This window comes from Gorilla gorilla, chromosome 21 (assembly GCF_029281585.2).
Source record: "Gorilla gorilla gorilla isolate KB3781 chromosome 21, NHGRI_mGorGor1-v2.1_pri, whole genome shotgun sequence".
Taxonomy (NCBI): Eukaryota; Metazoa; Chordata; class Mammalia; order Primates; family Hominidae; genus Gorilla; species Gorilla gorilla.
In genome coordinates this window covers 45,235,445-45,254,898 of record NC_073245.2, presented here as the reverse complement: position 1 = coordinate 45,254,898, position 19,454 = coordinate 45,235,445, and the positions used below count along the sequence as shown (strand labels likewise).

Here is a 19,454-nt window from a genome sequence, read left to right as displayed (position 1 = left end):
ACATGTTCAGTGTGACCAGAAGGGCAGAGGCCCAGGAAGCAGATGCTGCCTCCTTAGAACAAAAAACTTGCTCGTAAAACCAAAGATGGAGAAGCTGCCTAGAAGAGCAATGAACTCCGCATCACCTGAAGTTCACGACTCAGGGACAAGGTCCAGCTCTGGGAGCCGGAGAATGGCAGAGGGAACCAGACATCTCATGTCTGGATTGAAGGAAGGTCATGTCACCATCCAGCTCTGAAGCACCGTGCATTCCCCTCCTCAGTGGACCTTAGTCCCCACATCCATAAAATGGAACTCCAGTCTCTGCCTGCCTGATTCATGGGGCTCCTATGAGGTTCTAGTTACAAGATGGGGCAAGCTACCAGGCAAGGGGCACTGTGCCCAAAGTGCCACCATGGTGCTCTAACTTCAGGCTCATCCATGCGGCTCTCCAGGGTCCTCTTTCAAAACAGGAGCTCCCCCAGGCAAAGAGGTGATACAGTCAATGGATGTCATCAATAGAGATGTCATCAACAGAGATGTGGTTATGTCTTCTTCTTCTCCCAGGCAGCGTTGGTGGCTCCAGGGACAGACAGAACCTGGAGACTGCATGTAGGGAACTGGCCTTAGGTACGCAAAGAGTTTGCTGGGCTTGGCTGAAAGTTGCAGCTCAAGAGAAGTTGTTTAATGCAAGAGGGTAGGTCTATACAGCCTGGAGGAGCAGTCTGCTCCCCCCTGGGGTGGGGCAGAGGAAGGAGGGGGGAGATGAGGGAAGAGGGAGGAGAAGAGGAGGAGGAAGGGAGAGGGCAGAAGTGAGGGAGGGAGACCCAGGCACTCAGGGAAGATAAACCAGCCCAGCTAAGCAGTCCAGCTTGTTGGTGATGACTAAGTATGGTTTTGCCTCAGTTTCCCCAGTGGCTTGAAATGAGAAATTCGCCTGAGCAGCGAGCTGGCCCACTCTCAGGCCTCCCAGTGGTCTTGCCTCAGCTCTGGTAGAAAAGTCCACTGGATATCACCACGTAGCCCTGAAGGGCAAAGGAAACCATGGACCAGGTCAGAGGAGGCACAGGCAGGACCCCAGCCGCCCCCTCAGCCTGGCTCTGAGTTCTGCTCTGCCATTCTTGCTGTGGGTTGTGAGGAGAGTCCTTTGCCTCTCTGGGCCTGAGTTTCCCAGTCTGTCACTTTGGGGGTAGTAACAGCCTCCACCTCACAAGGCCACTGTGAGGATGCAGTGAGACCCCCCAGGAAGGCACTGGTTGCTGCTCTGATGGTGGATACCACTGATGCTTTATGAATGGGAGCCCAGAACCATGGAGCATCTTCTCCAAGTCCAAGTCTCTCCAGCAGACTCAGGCACCCCCCATAGCTCCCCTATGCTACACTCCACTGCAGGAGCATTCTGGAGGGCTGCCGATCATTCATTCATTCATTCAGTAAATCTTCATCAAGCCTCTACTATAAGCCAAGCCCTGTGGCAGGTGCTGGGGAGCCAGCAGAGAACAAGCCAGACCCAGTTCCTGCCCCAGCATAGCTTGTAGTCTAGGGCTCTGTGGTCCAATAAGGCAGCCACAATTAGTGGCTATGGCTAATTAATTAGTCCTATGGCTAATTACATGGAAATTCATTAAAATGAAACAAAATAAAAAATTCAGGTCCACTGTTGCACTAGCCACATTTCAGTGCTCAGTAGCCACATGGACCTGTGGCTTATCATGGCTGCTGCTTTGGACAGTATAAATTTCCATCCTTGCAGAAAGTTCCATCGGTAACAGTACTGGACTAGGGACTTTTCACCTCTTACCCAGTGGCTGGGTCAAATGCCAAGGTGGGTCAGCCACTAACTGTGCCTGTTTTGGGAAGTCCTAGGGAAATTCCCACAGAGCCCTGCTCCTCTGTGTACCAATTGTTCCTTCTCATGGGGGCGGATGGTCACCCTAGTGCCTTGAGACAGCAGTTCTTAAGGAACAAGGGCATCCTCCCTGGAATTACATCAGCAGGTCACACTCATCGGATATGAACAGCACGTGAGACATTGGGCATGAGAGACCTGGGTTCAGCTTTCTGTCTTAGGCATGTCTTGTTGACTGAATTTCCTTTTATATCCCAGGTGCAGAAGAAAGCAGTTGTCGCATCTCACCCTGGGCAGTGTTGTGACTGAATCTCACCCTGGGCCCACAATTTCAGACCCAGGGAAAGCAATTTTAGAAAGTTCAGGAAGTTCCCTACTCCCATCCAGCCTGCACAGTTTGTCTACAAAGTGGAAGGAGTCCCACTGTCATCTGCTCCAGATATCAAAGGGGTTGTGCCCATTCCAGGGCACAGGATCATGGGACAAGTGAAGGCCCCAATTGTCCGAGTGCGGCCTGGTGTGATATTTTACGAGGACTAAAGGAAGGGTGAAACCTTTGACCCAGCATCTCTTGGCATTCTGGACTTTTCATTTCATTGCAGTTAAGGATTCATGGCATGGTTTTGGCAGCCACAGAGGGGGAGGGAGAGAGGTGACCCCCACCTCAATCAGTCCCTCTGAGTGAAGGAGGCCCCTCTGGTCACACCCAAAGGCTCTCACCTCATAGACAAAGATCTCAGGGGCGACATAGTGGAGGTTGACCACACCAGGGAGGGCAATTCCCATGGCCAAGAGAGCTGCAGGCGAGAAAGAAGAAACGATCGTCCCCTGGAGCCAGCCTGTGCTAAAGTCCTCATGTGCATCACAGCACTGAGTCCTCGCAGGCATCTGGGAGATGGATGCCATTATTGTTATACCCCTTTTACAGAAGGGGAAGCTGGGGCTCAGAGAGAAAAAGGAACTTGGTGAAGATCACACAGCTGCTTGGTGAAGATCACACAGCTGCTACACAGATATGTGCCAAGGGGCATGCACACATGGGCTGCTAGACTCCAGAGGCCCCCTCTCACCCTGTGAGCCTGGGAGGTGGGAAGGGGGCTGGGATTGAGCACTGAGCAGATGTGGGGTATGGAAGGGGCCAGAGGGGCCCTGCTGGGGTGGAGGGCAGGGCTTACCATTGAGATGGTCCAGGAGGGGCTTCTCAAAAACGGTGCCCATCACTGTGCGCACCTGATCTGTCTGTGGCCACGGAGCCAGGGAGATGGGCCCGTCCCAGCCGAGGGGCCAGGAGAGATGGACAGTCAGGCACATACATAAATATACACAGAGACAGACAGACAACGGATGGATGGCAGAGGCTGAGGCACAGGGAGGAAGGCAGATCACCCATGTCCTGGGTTCAAGTGGGGCCCAGAAATACCCCCATGGTTGGCTCAGCCTTCGCAGGATCACACCCAACAGCAGTGCTCACCGGAGTGGAGGCTGAGGGACAGGCACTGACTGTGGACACTCACGCACTGTGTGACCAACAGGTGGACTGGCCAGCAGACTGCCTGACGCAGATGACCGACAGACAGAGAGACTGACAGCTGGGTAGAAGGGGGGCATGTTGATGGCATGCCAGCTGACAAGTGGATGTATGGTGGCCGATGACCCAATCACATCACCTGGCTGAAGGGACAGCTGACATTCTTTGTCCAACTGACCAATGGACTTTTGGGGTGAGGGCTGGGTGACAAGTCATCGACTGCCAGGCAGAGTATCAGGCAGATGGACTGACTGGCCACTGTCCCCAAGCAGCCCGGGGAAGCCCGACTATAGGGGCACACACAGGCACACGGGTCAGCACATGTACACAGCCATCCCTTCCCCAGGCTCCAGGTGTGCCCTACCCAGGACGGGGGTTTCTAGAGGCCCCAGCCCCACACTCACATCAATGAAGCCCACGTTGGAGGAGGCCACCGTGAGCTGGACATCCCTGAAAGAGAAGCAGGAGAATTCAGGACAGGGTCTGGCACCTCCCTACCCCCAGGCTCCCTGGCTAACACTGTGACCCAGGGTGGTGATGGACCCATTGCACAGAAGAACACACTGAGGCTGCTGGGTCCAGGTAGGCTCACTTACCCCAGCACAGACGTGGTCCCCTGAAGCTTCACCTTGGACACAGAGAGCTGGAGTCTCAAGTTCACTACCTGGGCACATGGGGAGAGCAGGGTCAGAGGGCACAGAGCCATGAGGGGGGCACCAGCCACCCAGCCTCCCACCCATCCCCCGACTCATTCAGGCAGCTGGTGTCTGTGGAGCCCCTGCTATGTGCCAGGCCCCACGCTGAATGTTGGCAACAACACAATGTGAACAAGGCAGACCAGCTCCCTGCCCTGGGAACGAGTCGCCAGCTGTGGGAGAGGGGGACCGTAACCACAGTAACCAGGCGCCATCCTTTCAGAGAGTGGCAGGGGCCACAAATGCAGAGAGGAGGTGCTGAGAAGGCTGATGGGGACCTTCTTACTCAGGGTAGACCAGGAAGGCTGCAATATTTAAGCTGAGACCTGGAAGAGGAGGGGGAGCCGGACATGCCAAGAGCCAGGGTGGGAGAGTCCTAGGCCGAGGGCTCAGCACATGCAAAGGTCCCGGGGCGGGAGTGTCCTGACACATTCAAGGAACAGCGAAGACAATAGTGTGAGTAGAGCAAAGATGAGGGGACAGCGAAGCAGGGAGGGAGGTCTCTGTGACAGTTGCCTGCCTTCCGACCGGCCCCACTGCACTCACCACATCCAGGGAGAAGAGAGACTGGAAAGCCGAGTTGGAGGCTGTGGCCAGGACCTCCACGAAGGGCTGCAGCCGCAGGGTGGCGTTGTTCGTGTGGAGCATGGCCACAGGTGTGGCACCCAGCCGCACCTTGAGCACCACAGGCATGGGCTCGGGAAACTGGCGGGCCACCTGGGGAGGCAGAGGCGGAGGAGGCCCTGCTGAGGCAGCGGCTGGCGGGCTCTCTGGTCAGTCACTCCTCAAATGCTGATTGGGCCACCATAGTGCTGTATGTGACTGGGCACAGAGGTGGGTCCCCCCTCTGTGTAAGCCAGTGGGTCTTACAGGCCGCTGGACAAGACGAGGGGGTTGGATCTCCCCGAGGAGGTGACCTTGAGCTTGGTCTTGAAGAAGGATAAGAGAAAGGGAGGAGAAAGACATTCCAAACAGCAGACACTGCTCAAGCAAAGGCACAGAGAGACAGAGTGTGATGTCTGGGCAGAAGTTAGAGCCTCCCCAAGATGGAGGAGTAGGTTTAAGGACAGATGCTGAACTTCACTTGGGACAGATAAGAGCCAGCAGAGATCCCACGACCCAGAGAACCCCCACCCCAGTCCCCTGTCTCAGTCCCTGGAATGATCAGAAACATCACCGACCTCCGGGATGAGCCGGCCCAGAGCAGAGGTGTTCAGCAGGTTGTCATCCGACCTCTGAAATCAGCCCCCCAGGCCACAACAGGTTTTAGGACAGCTGCTCCCCAAGACAGATCACCACTTTCCCCCTGAGCAATCACTCCCCATAGCCCCCGTTTAACCCTTCCAACAGCCACCCTGTGGCGCCAGCTCCAGCGGCCCCACCCACCCATGATTTGGCCTCTGGGAGGTCTCCCTAGGCTGGGCCACAGGGAGCTCTTGCCCCACAGGCCCTGGGCTGCAGGTCGGGCCCTCACCAGCTGCCCTGTGATGTCCAGGTTGAGGGCACCGGCCTTCTGCAGCAGCAGGAGCGCAGAGTCAAACAGGTGCTGGGAGAGGCCCACGGTGGCCATGGAGCCCTCGGTACCCACATGCCTTGGCAACACAAAAGGGGTGGCATCCGTGGGCAGGATGATGGGCTTGCCCAGCAGGAAGAGAACAGCCTGTAGGGGTGGGAGGGGGAAGTGGGAGAAAAGCAGCAGGGCCTCGGCACGGAGGTGGCTCCATGGCAGAACCTGGACTCCTAGATGCCACTCCCTGCCCCCCAGCCCCTGCAAGATGCCACATGTGTAGTTCATACTTTCGCCTGTGTGGTATGCTCCCGGCTAGGACACTATTCCAGCTCCTCCTCTCCTTTCCCACTCCCCCGCTCCTTTAGGAATCTTCTGGAACACCAAGGACTCCAGAGGCAGCAAGCCCCCAGCTCTGGGCTGGCCAGGAGGCACTTACATTGACTTCCAGGGAAATGTAGTCACTGGTGACAGTGGGCACACTGACCATGGAATAGCGGATCTGGGACTCAGGACCCACGGGGTTGAGGCCTTCATGAAACCAGGGTGGAGAAGAAAAGATGGCATATTTAGCACTGCTCACCAACATTTCATCTATCCAGAAAAGTTTATTTATTGTCTGATTACCCTGATTAGCCAGAGCCAGGCCACGAAACAAAAGAGGCAGAGCAAGCCTCTGAATAAGCAAATTTAAGTGGCAAAGTGCACATGGCCAGGATTTAGCTACTCACAGCCTGCTGACTCTTAGTTTAGGCACAATTCTAACAGGTATGCTTTCTGCTTTCCCCCTTGGTGGGAGACTAGTGACCCCAAGTTAGAAGGAAGGAGAAGGGCCCAGTCCAGGCACAAATATCCCCTGACAAAGGTGAGAAGCAACCACAGAAAAAGAAGATAACTCTCACTTATCAAGGTCCAGATGCTTGACTTACAGCATCTCATTCAATCCTCGTTACAATCTTGTAGGGTTATTTTATACACACGCATGCACTCATGCACACACACACATACACACACACGCACACGCAGTCTGGTGAGGTTCAGTCTTGCCCAGGAGTGTAATACCTGGTCAGTCTGACCCCAAAGCCATGCTCTTCCCACCTCATTACACTGTCTCCTATGAGAACTCCAAGAGCACACCCCACTGGGGCCAGTTATGCAAGATCACAGAAGTCCAGCTTCCCTAACAGACCCTCCGAGCAGCCTTCAGGGAGGCATGGCTCAGAGCCCAACTCTTCTGAGCCTCAGAATACTCTTGCAGGGAAGTTTCAAACGGCGAGGCCAGGCGCGGTGGCTCATGCCGGTGATCCCAGCACTTTGGGAGGCCAAGGGAAGAGCTGGTCTTTGGAATGATGATTCTAGATTCTAGAATGATTCCAGATTCTAAGTGTCAATGGTCCTTGGATTCTCCAATGTTAAGACTCATGATTTCAAAATTGTATTTTGTTTTTCAGATTTTTTGATCTAAGATACACAGATTCTAGAATCAAAGACTTGGTTTTGGTTCTAGAATTTGGAGATTCCCAGATTTCATGAATAATTACACTGTTTTGGGAGCTCACAATTCAGTCACCCTACAACTGACTCTCCTAGAGGTTGACCGTGATCCAGAGTGGAGCCTTTGGAGGGTTCTAGGGGCTCCAGGGGGTCCCAGAGGCCCCAGCCCCCTCCCCTGGCTCCCAGATCTTACCAATTAAGGTGCCCAGGTGGACATTGACACCCTGCACCAGGTTGGAGATGCTCAGGCACAGCTGTGGTAAGACAGAGAGAAGGAGGCTGGGGTTAGTTAGGGCAGCCCTCGGGCTGGAGGGCACAAGGCTGGGAGGGGTCTACAGTCCCTGTTTAGAAGCCTCCCCAACCCATACACCATGCCTGGAATCACTTCCTCCACCCGCCAATGGGCATCTCCTGGGACCCCTTCCAGGCACCGAAGAAACAGAGGAGAAGCAACCCAAAGGCTGATGGCAGTGTGAGCATAGGTCCCCAGGCACGGAAGAAAGAACAGAGGCCGTGGAGCCCAGCAGAGGTGGTCACAGCTGGGCCTGAGCAACGGAGGCAGGGAATCTGCTGCAACAGGGCTGAGAGCTCAGTCTTGAAGCTCAGCTGGTGAGAGGGTGGTGCCCATGCAGAGGCAGGCAGTGATCAGCAAGCCAGACCAGGCCAAGCTTCAGCTGCCAGGCCAGGGAGCTACAGAGGTTTTCCCTGGGCACCATGGGCAGCCAGAGAAGTACATTATGTTGGGATCAGTGTGATAGAAGATGGGGGCAGAGGAGGAACTGCAAGGCCAGGGGCACTCGCAGCCTTAACCAGGCAAGAGCTGGCGAGACTGGGCAGGGCGAGGTCGAGAGGAAGAGGAGAGGGTGGGTCTTCCTTCCTGCAGTGCTGCCTGAAGCACCTTGCTCAGAAGAGGCTGGCTATGAGGGCAGCAGGGGGACTACAGGGAGAGGAAGAGGCTGGACCAACAGGCAAAGTTAAGCTGTCCACTTGGGCATCCCGCAGGACTCTCAAGAGGAGCTGCCCCACCTTCACCCCTCGAGCCTCGGTTTTCTCATCTGTAAGGTGGGCATGTTGCAGTCGCCCTCTGGGGGGTGTGGGGTGGCATGCAGGAGGTTGACTTCGTCTCTACTACTGCCCCTTAAAGCAGTAGTGGGGTTGGGATGGGATAGGGCAGGGAGAAAATGAGCTCCCCCTGGGCAGTGGGACCCTAGCCCCTGGGCTACCCTCTCTCACCAAGTCAGCTCCATGCAGACAATGACAAGAGCTAAAATAGTAATAATAATAGCAGCACCCACTCTGCCAACCACTGTCCCGAACTCTTCTGAAATGTTAATGCATTTCATGCCTGCAACCGCCCCATGGAGGAGGGGCTTTGTCTCTTTCAGTACAGATGTGGAACCAGGAGCAGAGACTGCACATCTGGAAAGGACCAGGACCCATCCAGGCCACAGCTGGCCCCATGCCCACACCCTCGTTCACTCTCGTTCTGTCTTCTTTTCACAAACCACAGGCCCATGAACCCCACTCCATCCACCCTCTAGCATGAAATTGGGGCTGCCCTAAGAGGATGAACCTCCCCCTCCCCTCCAACCCCATAAACTCTGCCCTCATTTGTGCCTCCCCATCACTCCCCTGGACCTGGCACCAGCCTTTTCCCTGCCTTCATGGGGACCATGAAGGGGCTTCTTTTTTTTTTCTTTTTTTTAATCCCAAGCAAAGTACCCCCTGCCTGAAATCCCACTCTTTCTTCACTGTGCCTTCTCTGTGAAGCCATGCCCTCCTTTCTGAGAAATCTGCAAGCCCTTTACCTTGTTACTCAAGACAGCTTTAATGTGCTTCTGCACCAGGACCAGCAGCGCGTGGGAGGTGCTGAGGGAGAAACACAGAAAGAGTTCCTGGGGTCCCAAACATATTAGGTCCCGTCGCTCAGCACAGTCGCACGTCTGGGAAGAGAAGTCTCTATCCTCAGCCAGGAGGCCAATCAATTCCATTCGATGCCCTGCCACCTGCCAGACACAGTGCTGGCATAATTGGCCCCATAGATGAGGAAACTGAGACTCAAAAGAGAGGGTCATTTATCTCAAGGTTTGGAAATGGCCAAGAATGTGGCGAGTGAGACAGAGAGGGCACTGCAAAAGGCAGACTTGGCCATGACTTTGGCCAGCTGGCTTCGTGGCCACTCTAAGCCCAGTGAAGTTTGGGTTAGGGGGTAGAGCTGGGATCCTGGGTCTGCTTCATGCTTTGGGTCCAATTTTCTGTGACACACCTAATAAAATCCCTTCCTGACTCCGGGCCTCCGTTTCCCCTCTAAACAACTCAACAGTGCTCCATAGGCACCTATGGTTCCTTGATTTGCAAAAATGTCGATCCAAGCCACAGCCCAACCTCGCTGAACCAGCTCCCTGGGGAGGTGGGAGTGTGGCCTCTGTGTTTCCAAAGCCTCTGGGCTTCCATTTCCCCTTCAATAAGCTGTGAGCATCCCCTGCCTGTAAGGACAGTGAGGGGTCATGAGTCAGACCTGGTGATCATGGGACACAAGTGTGAATGGGTTTATGCAGCCACATCCCTCTCTGGGGAAAAAGCTCAGTCTTGATGCATACGTTGCATTCTTCTAAGCCTCCAAGATGCTCAACACCTCAGCAAGCCCCTCTCACATTGGGAAGGTGCAGACATCGTCTAGGGGGATTTGCAAGCCACGGAATTGGTCGGGCTGCCTGGGCCTGAATCTGGTTACACCATTTGTCAGCCAGTGGCCTTAGGCAAGTCACTTAACTGCTCTGGGCCTCCATTTGCTCTCCTGTAAAATGCAGGAAATACTTAACACCTACCTGGTAGGATACTGTGAGGATCAAATGAAATGATCTACGGAAAGGGCCTGAACAATGCTCAGCACACATAAGTGCTCTGGAGGCGGGAGCTGCCATCAGCCTTTATGCAGAAGGGAGCGGCCTGCGAGAGCTGGCTATTGGTGGGTCCCAGGCCCTCCCTGGCTTCCTTTCCCTCATGTCTGCTAGGAGGGGTGGGTCTCCGAGGTCCTAATAGCCAGTCTGATCCACCCAAAATCCCTCCCCAAAGAGTGTACTAATAGCTAGTGTGTATTGTCAAGTGGTACAGGGGATGGAAAGGTCCCAGGCTCTGGCTGCTCACTTGCTGTGTGACCTCAGGCATGCCTCTCCCCCTCTCTGAGCCTCAGTGTCCTCCGACATAAAACAAGCACAATAATGGGGGCCCCTGAGGCCCTTGTGGCCATTGGTTAAAGTCCTGAGTGGGCAGCTCAGGAAACAGCAGCACAGCTTTGGCATCTGGGATTCCTGTGACCCTGCCCTCACCAGGCACCCACCTGTTACTGCCATCAAACTCGATGGCGTGGCCCAAGAATAAAGAGCAGGCAGAGATGCTGACCACAGGGGTCCTGATGGAGCTCTGGGTCACGCGGGTGTCAGCCAGCAGTTCCACAGGCAGCGTCAGCTCCAGGGGCTCTGGGGCACTGTAGGGATGCCAGTCCTGAGCCCGAGCAGCACCGCCCAGCAGAGCCCACCATGACTGACGATAGATCTTACAAATTCCCCAGCCCCTGCCTGCCCTCCACTTGGCCCAGGCAGGCCCCCGACTCCCAGAGTGAGATGGCCCTACCTGGGGCAGGCCCACAGCCCCCAGCCTCAAGACTCCACTTGGGGTCATAGACGTTGCAGCAGTGGGTGTGAGCACTGGCTGTCCGGAGCCTCTCACTGTGAGACCCTGGGCCAGTCATTTACCACGCTGAGCCTCAGTTTCCTCTTCTGTAAAATGGACATAAGGTTGGTGGGAACTATTTCGCAGGGCTGTGCTGAGTTTCCTGTGAGATAATCATGTGAAAACACCCAGCACAGAGCCTGGCCCACAGGAAGCAATCATAAAATCATAGTGTCAGGGTAGAGAAGCTAGATAAGAGACCCCTCTGACTGCACAGCTCATGGTGTGAAAATTAAATGCAGTAACATACAAGATGCCAGGCACACAAAAATAACTCTGATCGTTATGCTTATTGAGCGTCTCTCATGTGCCTTGCCCTGGGAAAGAGAGGACAGTCATTATAATCACAGCAATGAACCCATTCACCAAACCGTCATTGGCACTCTGCAGAAGTTCATCCCATTTTACAGATGAGGAAGCTGAGGGGTAAACAAGCCAAGTGACTCTGCCCAGTTGCAGGGCTGTTGAGCAGGGTTCTCAGAAATGTTCTCACTATCTTGCTCCCCTCCAAGGGTGAGGGGAGAGAGAGCAATGGACAGAGAGTCAAGAGGCCCGGATGAGGGCCCTGGAGGAGTTGCTACCCCGCGTCCCCTCACTGTGCCCCTCGGAGCATCCCCAAAACCCTTCTCACCCCCTAACAAGGAGATCCGCTCACCGAAAGACCTTGAAAGTAAAATTAGCTGCTGCCAGCAGGCGCACTCCGAAACCAGCGATGAATTTCAGGTGGAGGCGGGGCACGTGGACATTCAGAATCCGGATCCTGCAGGGTAGTAATCAAGGTGACAGAGTGGCCCCCATTAAACCATGGGATCAACTCTGGGGTGGGTGCTCTGAGCCATACCCACACGATGTTATAAAGAAGGGCTTTCTGACAATTGGAACCATGAGGTAAGGGGAAGATGGTGAGTTCTCCATCACCACAGAGCATGCAAACCAAGATTGGACACCAGCTGGTAGGGAGAACATGCAGAGGGGCCCCCGCTTCGGGCAGAACTTGGGTGAGATGATTGCTCAGGTTTTTGACAGTTTCCGACCCCTGCCTGGAAAGTTGGGAAGGTTGGAAAAGAAAAACTTCAGGAACCACAGAAGGCAGAAATCCTCTCTCTGGTATCCTAGTCAATGTCTGCAGCTCGTAGCCTACAGCAACAGAAACTCCCCCACTTCAAAGCTCCAAGCACTCTCCAGCTAACCTGTGATTTATTTTATTTCCTAAATGAAAGTCATTTCTGCACTGTACAGTTCAGGTCCTCTGTACAGAAGCTGCTTCTGTGCACTCAACAATCCTGGGTTCAATCCTGTGTCTACAAACAAGAGCCCTGGGCACTGTTTTCAAACAGCCCCATGGTGTCCATTGTGTGGCCAGACCACAAGTGATTTAGGCATCTTTGGTCGCTGGGTATTTATGTCCAGTTCTCCACCTTTATTAACCATGCCATGAACTGCATTTCAGCTCTACCTAAGGGATCTCAAACTGGTGGCCCCCAAGCCAGATGTTTTTTTCACCACCTACCCATTGTTCCAGGGTCTTAAAGTCTTAAATGTTTTTTGTTTGTTTGTTTGTTTTTGTTTTTGTTTTTTTGTTTTGAGACAGAGTTTCACTCTTGTCGCCCAGGCTGGAGTACAATGGCACAATCTTGGCTCACTGCAACCTCTGCCTCCCAGGTTCAAGAGATTCTCCCACCTCAGCCTCCTGAGTAGCTGGGATTACAGGCACACGCCACCACTCCCAGCCAATTTTTGTATTTTTAGTTGAGATGGGGTTTCACCATGTTAGCCAGGCTGGTCTTGAACTCCTGATATCAGGTGATCCACCCACCTCGGCCTCCCAAAGTGCTGAGATTACAGGTGTGGACCACCGCGCCTGGCCTTTAAATGTTTTTTAATTAGTTGCTATCATTCCAAATTTGATGGATTCTAGATGTATATCTTCTCTTGGAAACCCAAAGATCTGACAGTAGTGAGCCCTAGTTCTTATGAGGAAGGTGACTGTTGACCAGCCCAGGGGTGTCTAAGTTTGGGATGCTCCACATCCCTATGCCTTTAGTTTCTGCATTAAGCAGAGTAGGGTGGAGGTAAAGGAGGCTCAGATTCATGTCTAAATTCAGTATCCAGTTTCTAGAAACAGAGGGTCCTGCCAGCCCTGGGGACCCAGGAGCCAGGCTTAGCCCTTGAGGGCAGAAATTCACTAATTCAGAGGCACCAGGCCCCGGCTTCTCCATCTTGAGTCCCTCTCTTAAATCATCTTGTGACCACTCACCTTGTGGGAGGGAGCACTCATCTTCAGTGGAGAGTGCTCATCTGGTGGACTGGAACACTTTGCCCCGTGGATAGGAGCATCTGCCCAGCAGGCAGGAACACATGCCTGGTGGACTGAAGCACCCACCTGGCAAGCAGGAACACTCCACTTGGTGGCAGGAGCACCTTCTCTGGAGGAGGGGAGCACTCACCTGGTGGGCTGAAGCGCCTCTCCACTCCAGTCCAGGAAATGAGGGACAGTGACCTGCAGGGCCCGCTGGAGAGGGGCTTTCCCAATTTCAGACACTGTGGGGCCAGGGTAGAGTGAGGTCAGGGTGCCCTCGGGAACCACCAAGTAGCAAGAACACACTGCCTGCCATCTACCCTGCACCTTGGGCAAAGGGTACTCAGACTGGAAGGGGTAGGCTTACTCCAAGCATATGGGGAGGGCAGCTGACTCCCCATGAGCCCACCTTGGGTGCACCACTCGCATCAGGCCCTCTCCACCTGGGCATGACCTCCTTCTCCCACTCTGCTTCTCAAAATCCTGCTGATTTACCCTGTCCTTCAAAAGCAACAAAATCCTTTGCCCTCTTGCAAGGTTCCAACCAGATCCCATCTCCTCTGGGAGCCTTCCCTAATTCCCAAGCAGAAGGGGCATCTCCCAGTCATCCCTGGCCTGCTGTGGAGGCGCCCATGGGAGCAGAGGGGACGTCCCTTGGGAGGGGAGGGGACAGCCTCACCTGGAGGCTGAGGACTCAAGAGTCTCTCAGATCCTGGTTTCAAACCACAGTGCTCACTGCTACTCACTGCCTGTGTGGCTACTCTGTGCCTCAGTTTCCCCATCTATACATCTGCAATGATTCTAATGGTATCTGTCACATAGTATCATTGTAAACACTCAGTGCACAGCAAATGCTAGCTTCTACCATTGCTATTTATTTTTGTAATAATAGCGGCAATCACTTATGTTGTGATCCTGTAGTGCCAGGCCCTGTTCTGAGTGCTTTACTTTTCCTATTATCATGCCCAGTTTACAGAGAGGTGAGGGCACCTGGCCAGGGAAAGCTGGCTTTGGACCGAGGGACCTGGCTCCCGAGCCTCTGGGCATCCTCACTCACCTGTGCCGCTGAACCCCAGAGAGGTGCTAATTAAGCGGGAGTTGAATTAGAATAAGAGGTAATGGTGCTGGAAGGGAGCTTCAAATGAGGAGTCAAGAGGCCTGCCCACTGCTCAGACTCACCGTGGGAACTTGAGGAGTCCCTGCACCTCTCTGGTTCTTAGTCTCCCCCAACAAGAAGCATAAAGGCGGTGGTTTCCATGTTTCCCAGCACCCCTCTCCCACCTAACCATCTGCAGCTGAGCTGGGACTCACACCCAGACCTCAGACTCCACCTACAGTGCTCCCTTGATGCAGGGTTTGAACTCTGGGGCTTGCAGGATGGGGTGGGGAGGACACTGGAAGTAGCCACTCAGCCCAGCCTGGGGAGCAATGTGTCCAGCGTGGGCCTCCAGCCAGATTTCTGCCAAAAACAAACAGGCAGGCAAGCTGGGGAGGGCTCCCTGGGGACAAAGGAGGCTTGCACAGGATGGGCAGAGGGCAGGAAGGCGGCGGAGGGCGCGGGCCTCATGGCCCTACCTGCAGGCATCCATGAATGGCTCCATGTCATGCTCTGGCACGGATCACTGACCCCTTTCATTGCCTGCCCATCAGCCCGGATACGAGGTCCCGGAAGGCTGCGTTTACCCAGGGGTGGGGGAACCCTGCTACTTCCCTGAGCCACTGCTTCGTGTCCTGGGCCACTGAAAGTCCCATCTACTGTCTGACCTGACTTTCTCACACTATAATCTGAGTTTGGCCTTGGGGGAAACCGCTTCTGATCTCCTGGCTTTGGTGGGAAACCAAATTCTCACTGGGAGGCAACTCGAGGTGAATAAACATGTTTGTGCTGGCGTCCTGGACCTTGGCAATGTCTGTCCCTCCCTGGGCCTAAGTTTCTCCATTGTGCCCTCCGTAGGGGATTGGGGCAAGACTTGGAAGGATCTAGCAGCACAGCCATAAGACAGAGCCCTCGCACAAGTGGGACCCAGAGAGCGGATGGTTCTCTCACGCTGAGCTCAGAAGGGATAAAACTTTAGAACACTCCTTGCATCACGGTGCTAGACAGACCTCTCCCAAGAACACACGTGCGTGCACACACCACATACGCAAACGTGTACACCCAGGGTGCACAGCCGTACCTGTGCACACACATCCAGGCAGCATCATGGGCTTGCACCCTCCCCGACACTTAAGTACACACGTGGGCACAGCTCTATGAAATTTCAAACTCATAAGTAGACACACACAGGTAAAAATAGCCCCTCAAACCAACTTATGCCCACATCACCAAAGCATGTGAGCAAGTCACGTGTGCACACTTGCACATTGGCCACATGACGTACTCCCCCTTCACGCATTTATGTAATAAGCATTTGTTGAGCAGCGCCATGTGTCAGGCACTGTCTGGGTGCCAGGGACACAACTTCCAATTAAAATATGGGTCCTCACGGGTCTTTTGAGTTCACAGATATGCACACACACTTAGGATTGCACACGCATGTACAGGCTCACAGACACTCACTGGGTAACACACCGCTTACCGTAGCTCAATGCTGCCTTGTTGAGTCGGACCACGGTGCCTGGCGTGGAGGCACTGACCACGGGCAGCAGCAGTGCCAGCAGCAGGCCCAGCCTACGTGCCCAAGCCATGGCTGCCCTGGCCGCTGCCCACAGGATCTGTGGGCTGGGGTAGAAATGAGCATCAGGGAGCTCAGCCAAAACAGCCCACCCCTGAGCCGCCCGAACCCCACTCCAGCCTGGAGGGAACAAGCCCTGACTGGTGATCCCAGCCCTGCCCCAGGCCCACAGACATCAGTTTTTGCATCTCTGCATTGGGAACCATCACCTTGCCTTGCTTGCTTCATCAGGAATCATGGGGGAGTCCCTTCTGGAAATGACCCCCAATGCCCAGAGAAGAAATGGTCTTGCCTAGGGCCACACAGTGGACTGGGACCAGGTGCAGGACCCAAGCCATGGCATAGAAGGATGGTGAGACTCCCAAATGGGGAGACTGAGGGTAGTTTCCTGTCCCAAGAAGATGCCCAGGACTGTATCACCTGATGCCGGAGTCCAGCCCTGTGTGACAGCCAGCTTGGTGTCCAGCTGTCCACCAAATTCAGCCAGGGGAGGACCCAGGGTGGCTCCTGTCCTCATCCCCTCCTGGCCAGGTGATAAATGGCCTAACAGTAGGCCTCTCACATGGCCCCCATCCACTCCTGACGCAGTCTGGCCAAATAGGCAGATCTGTGTCTGACTCAGGGAGAGGGAGCCAGGCAGGAATGAGGGACTGCTGCTCAGGTGGGTCTGCTGACACCCAGGATGGCGGCACTTGCCCAGGTCCCACAGCAAGGCCAGGGATGGAAGGACCCTTCTGCAGAGGGTGGCTGGAGGTAGCATCCCCACTGAACAGATAGAGAAGCCAAGACTCCTTGGAAGTGGCGTACCAGCCCAGCCCCATGCCTACCTCAGGTGGTTCCTGAGACAGGTGAACTCTCAGCCCCAGGGTAGCCCTCCTCTGCCCCAGGCAGGCAGATGCAGAGGCTACTTTATAAGGCTCCCAATGTGCAGAGTCCACTGGGAAGGGACCCAGGGAGCGGCGAGTTTGCTTGTGGTTGCAAGTGTTTTCCCTGCAAACATGGCCTTTGCCAAAGTGTCTCATCCCACATATGCACTGGGGCTGCCACGTAGCCAGTAGCCAGGCCCAGCTCCCAACCACTACAAGCCCCTGGGGCTAGGCAGCTATGGCCTTAGTGAGGGCCAGGAGATCTCTGGAAGGAAAGCTGCTTCTAGGAGGGTATCTTATCATGCCCAGCCAAGGCCTGGGAGGATGGGGCCCATGAGGACCCCATCCCCCCTCCCATAGGCAAGGGGATGGCTGCAATGACCCCTCAAGCCTGGTACCTCCAAGCTCTCTCAGAAACATGACCCTTTTAGGAGTGGCAGAAGGCTACCTGAGCACCATCCTCAGTCATTGACTGAGCCCTGACCCTGTCACATATTCACACACTGAGCCCTGACCCCAGTTACTGAGCCCTGACCCTGATCACATGCTGAGCCCTGATCCCAGTCACAAACTGAGCCCTAACTCAGAAGGGAACAGAAGAGAAAGTGTGCGTGACCTGTCCCCACAGCTTAACATCCCAGCCTCTCTCCAAATGCACATTCCACTCACAATGGATTAGTCCACGGTCTCTTTCCACATTACAAACTTCAGCCTCCGCCTTGGCTGGATGGGACCCAAGGAATTGTGTGTGCGCATGAAGGAATTTGCATATGCACATGTGTGGATGAGGGTTGTGTGTGTTGATACGTGCATGTGAGTGTGTGTGCATAGTCACATGTACACATGTGCAGGGAAAATGTGTGCTCTTATGTGTGAGTGTGGACATGAAATGGGCACGTTGGCGTCTTGGTTTATGGTATTGCGTGTCTATTCACACAATCCAACAGGACCACAGAGGTGGGGAGTTTTGTGTACATGTATGCATGTGTGGGCTTGGCCTACTGAGTGTTTGTGGGTCTGTGAGTGTGTGGTGTTAGGTGCATGTGTGTATGCAAGTGGACTGTTTTCTGGGATGGGGAGGTACATGTGTATATGTTCTTGTGTGTGTGCATATACGTGTGCACAGCAGGCGATGGCCTTTCCATTTTTCTTCATTGGCACAGGATGACTTGGGGCCTTTCCCCAACTCCAGGGCACTCCTTGACTCCCACTGACCCCACACCAGCCCAAATATCAGGCCCAGCTCCCAGGCCCACCCTGTGCTAGGCCTCCACCAGTGTCTACAAAGCTGACCACAGACACCATCAAGCCCTCCCCTGAGCAGCTGGAGCTCACTTGAACCAGCCCTGCCTCCCAACCAGTGCTCCCCTGCCCCTATTCTAGACGCAAAGAGGAATGAGAAGAGCCTGCTGTGAGCTCCCTGACACCCTGCTCCTGGCCTTGGTCTGTCCACCAATGCCTAAGACCGGGCCCTCCTGTCCCCTCACCATAGCTGATGCAAACAGCAGACTCAGTGGACAGAGGCGCAAATATTGACCAAACCCGCTCTCGGTGTTTGCTGTTGGCCTGGACACTTCCTTTTCTTAAATATTTCCAGCACAAGAGCCATTTGGGTGACAGCCAGTAGACATAAAAGAGGGAGATTCTCACCAGCCCATCCCAGATCTCAACCGGCTCCTGACAGCAATGGCAAGCACCGTTTGGTGAGCACCTGCTATATGCAGAATGTTCTGCCAGCCACTTTGCCTGCATCCGCAGGGATGGGAGCTGGTTCTGCTCAGCCCTGTTTCCAGCACCTGGACCATACTAGGTGCATAAATATTTGTTGAATGAATAAATGAATGAGTATACATTTGAAAGACCCTTGTAACAATTGTAGTGGTGGCATTTCAGAGTTTCCCCTTCACTGAATATTCTCAGGGGTTTTGCATTGGTGTCCTGTTGCTGCAATAATGTATTATCACAAACTTAGTGACTTAAGACATAATTTATCATGTTACCATTCTGGAGGTCTGAAGTCCCAGATGGGTCTCCCTGGGCTAAAATCAAGGAAGTATTGGCAGGGCTGCGTTCCTTGCTGGAGGCTGTAGGAGAGGAATTGTCCACCTGCCTTTTCCAGCTTCTAGAAGCTGCCCTTATTCCTTGGCTCCTGGTCCCTTCCTCCATCTTCAAAGCCAGCATGTTGGGCTGAGTGCTTCTTGTGCTGCCATCTCCCTGCCTCCCTCTTCCATTTTTAAGGACCCTTGTCATTACATTGCACCCACATGGGTAATCTAGGGTATTCTTCCCATCTCAAGATCGACTGATTAGCAACTTAAATTGCTCTTCTAGCTTTAACTCCCCTTTGCCTTGTGACTTAACATATTTACATGTTCAGGTTTTAGTGTGTGGGCCTCTTTGAGGGACCATCGTACCACTTCCCATTGGTAATTAGCCTGCAATTTTAAGCAACTGCCACCAGGGGGCAAAAGTGAATTCATTTTGCCTTTGCTATCCAAATAGTCAAGCTCCCTACAGGCAGGGCAAACAGAAAAAACTTAGCCCGACATTTCCACTCGGTTATGCTTTTATTTTTCCCCAGTAAAAAAGTAGAACTGTATTTTTGGAGATAGAGTCTCACTCTGTTGCCCAGGCTGGAGTGCAATGGCGCGATTTCTGCTCACGGCAACCTCTGCCGCCTCCCGAGTCAAGCAATTCTCAAGCCTCGGCCTCCCGAGTAGCTGGGATTACAGGCACACACCACCACGCCCAGCCAATTTTTTGTATTTTTAGTAGAGACGGGGTTTTGCCATGTTGCCCAGACAGGTCTCAAACTCCTGAGCTCAGGCAA

At 54.0% G+C, this 19,454-nt stretch overlaps 1 protein-coding gene across 1 annotated transcript; it reads right to left on the bottom strand.

The window, feature by feature from the left end:
• Positions 1 to 642: 642 nt before the first annotated feature.
• On the bottom strand, positions 643 to 16,642 carry BPIFB2 (BPI fold containing family B member 2). Its single transcript, XM_004061993.5, has 16 exons — positions 16,586 to 16,642; positions 15,663 to 15,805; positions 13,232 to 13,325; positions 11,440 to 11,544; positions 10,393 to 10,539; positions 8,861 to 8,921; positions 7,246 to 7,306; positions 5,998 to 6,089; positions 5,526 to 5,711; positions 5,233 to 5,286; positions 4,598 to 4,768; positions 3,953 to 4,020; positions 3,761 to 3,806; positions 3,004 to 3,067; positions 2,549 to 2,625; positions 643 to 1,004 (listed from the first exon to the last, which is right to left on the bottom strand). Exons 2-16 carry the CDS (start codon positions 15,769 to 15,771, stop codon positions 963 to 965), a joined length of 1,377 nt encoding a protein of 458 aa, XP_004062041.3. The 5' UTR covers positions 15,772 to 15,805; positions 16,586 to 16,642; the 3' UTR covers positions 643 to 962.
• Between the last annotated feature and the right edge of the window lie 2,812 nt (positions 16,643 to 19,454).

What these genes read in the sequence shown, in the direction of transcription:
- BPIFB2 (XM_004061993.5), bottom strand. Translation starts at nt 15,771, where the DNA reads ATGGCTTGGGCACGTAGGCTGGGCCTGCTGCTGGCACTGCTGCTGCCC. An exon ending in CCACCTGGGCACCTTAATTG is followed by an intron (nt 6,090 to 7,245) that starts GTAAGATCTGGG and finishes GGTTTCATGAAG; the next exon opens with GCCTCAACCCCGTGGGTCCT. An exon ending in GGGACCACGTCTGTGCTGGG is followed by an intron (nt 3,807 to 3,952) that starts GTAAGTGAGCCT and finishes CTTCTCTTTCAG; the next exon opens with GGATGTCCAGCTCACGGTGG.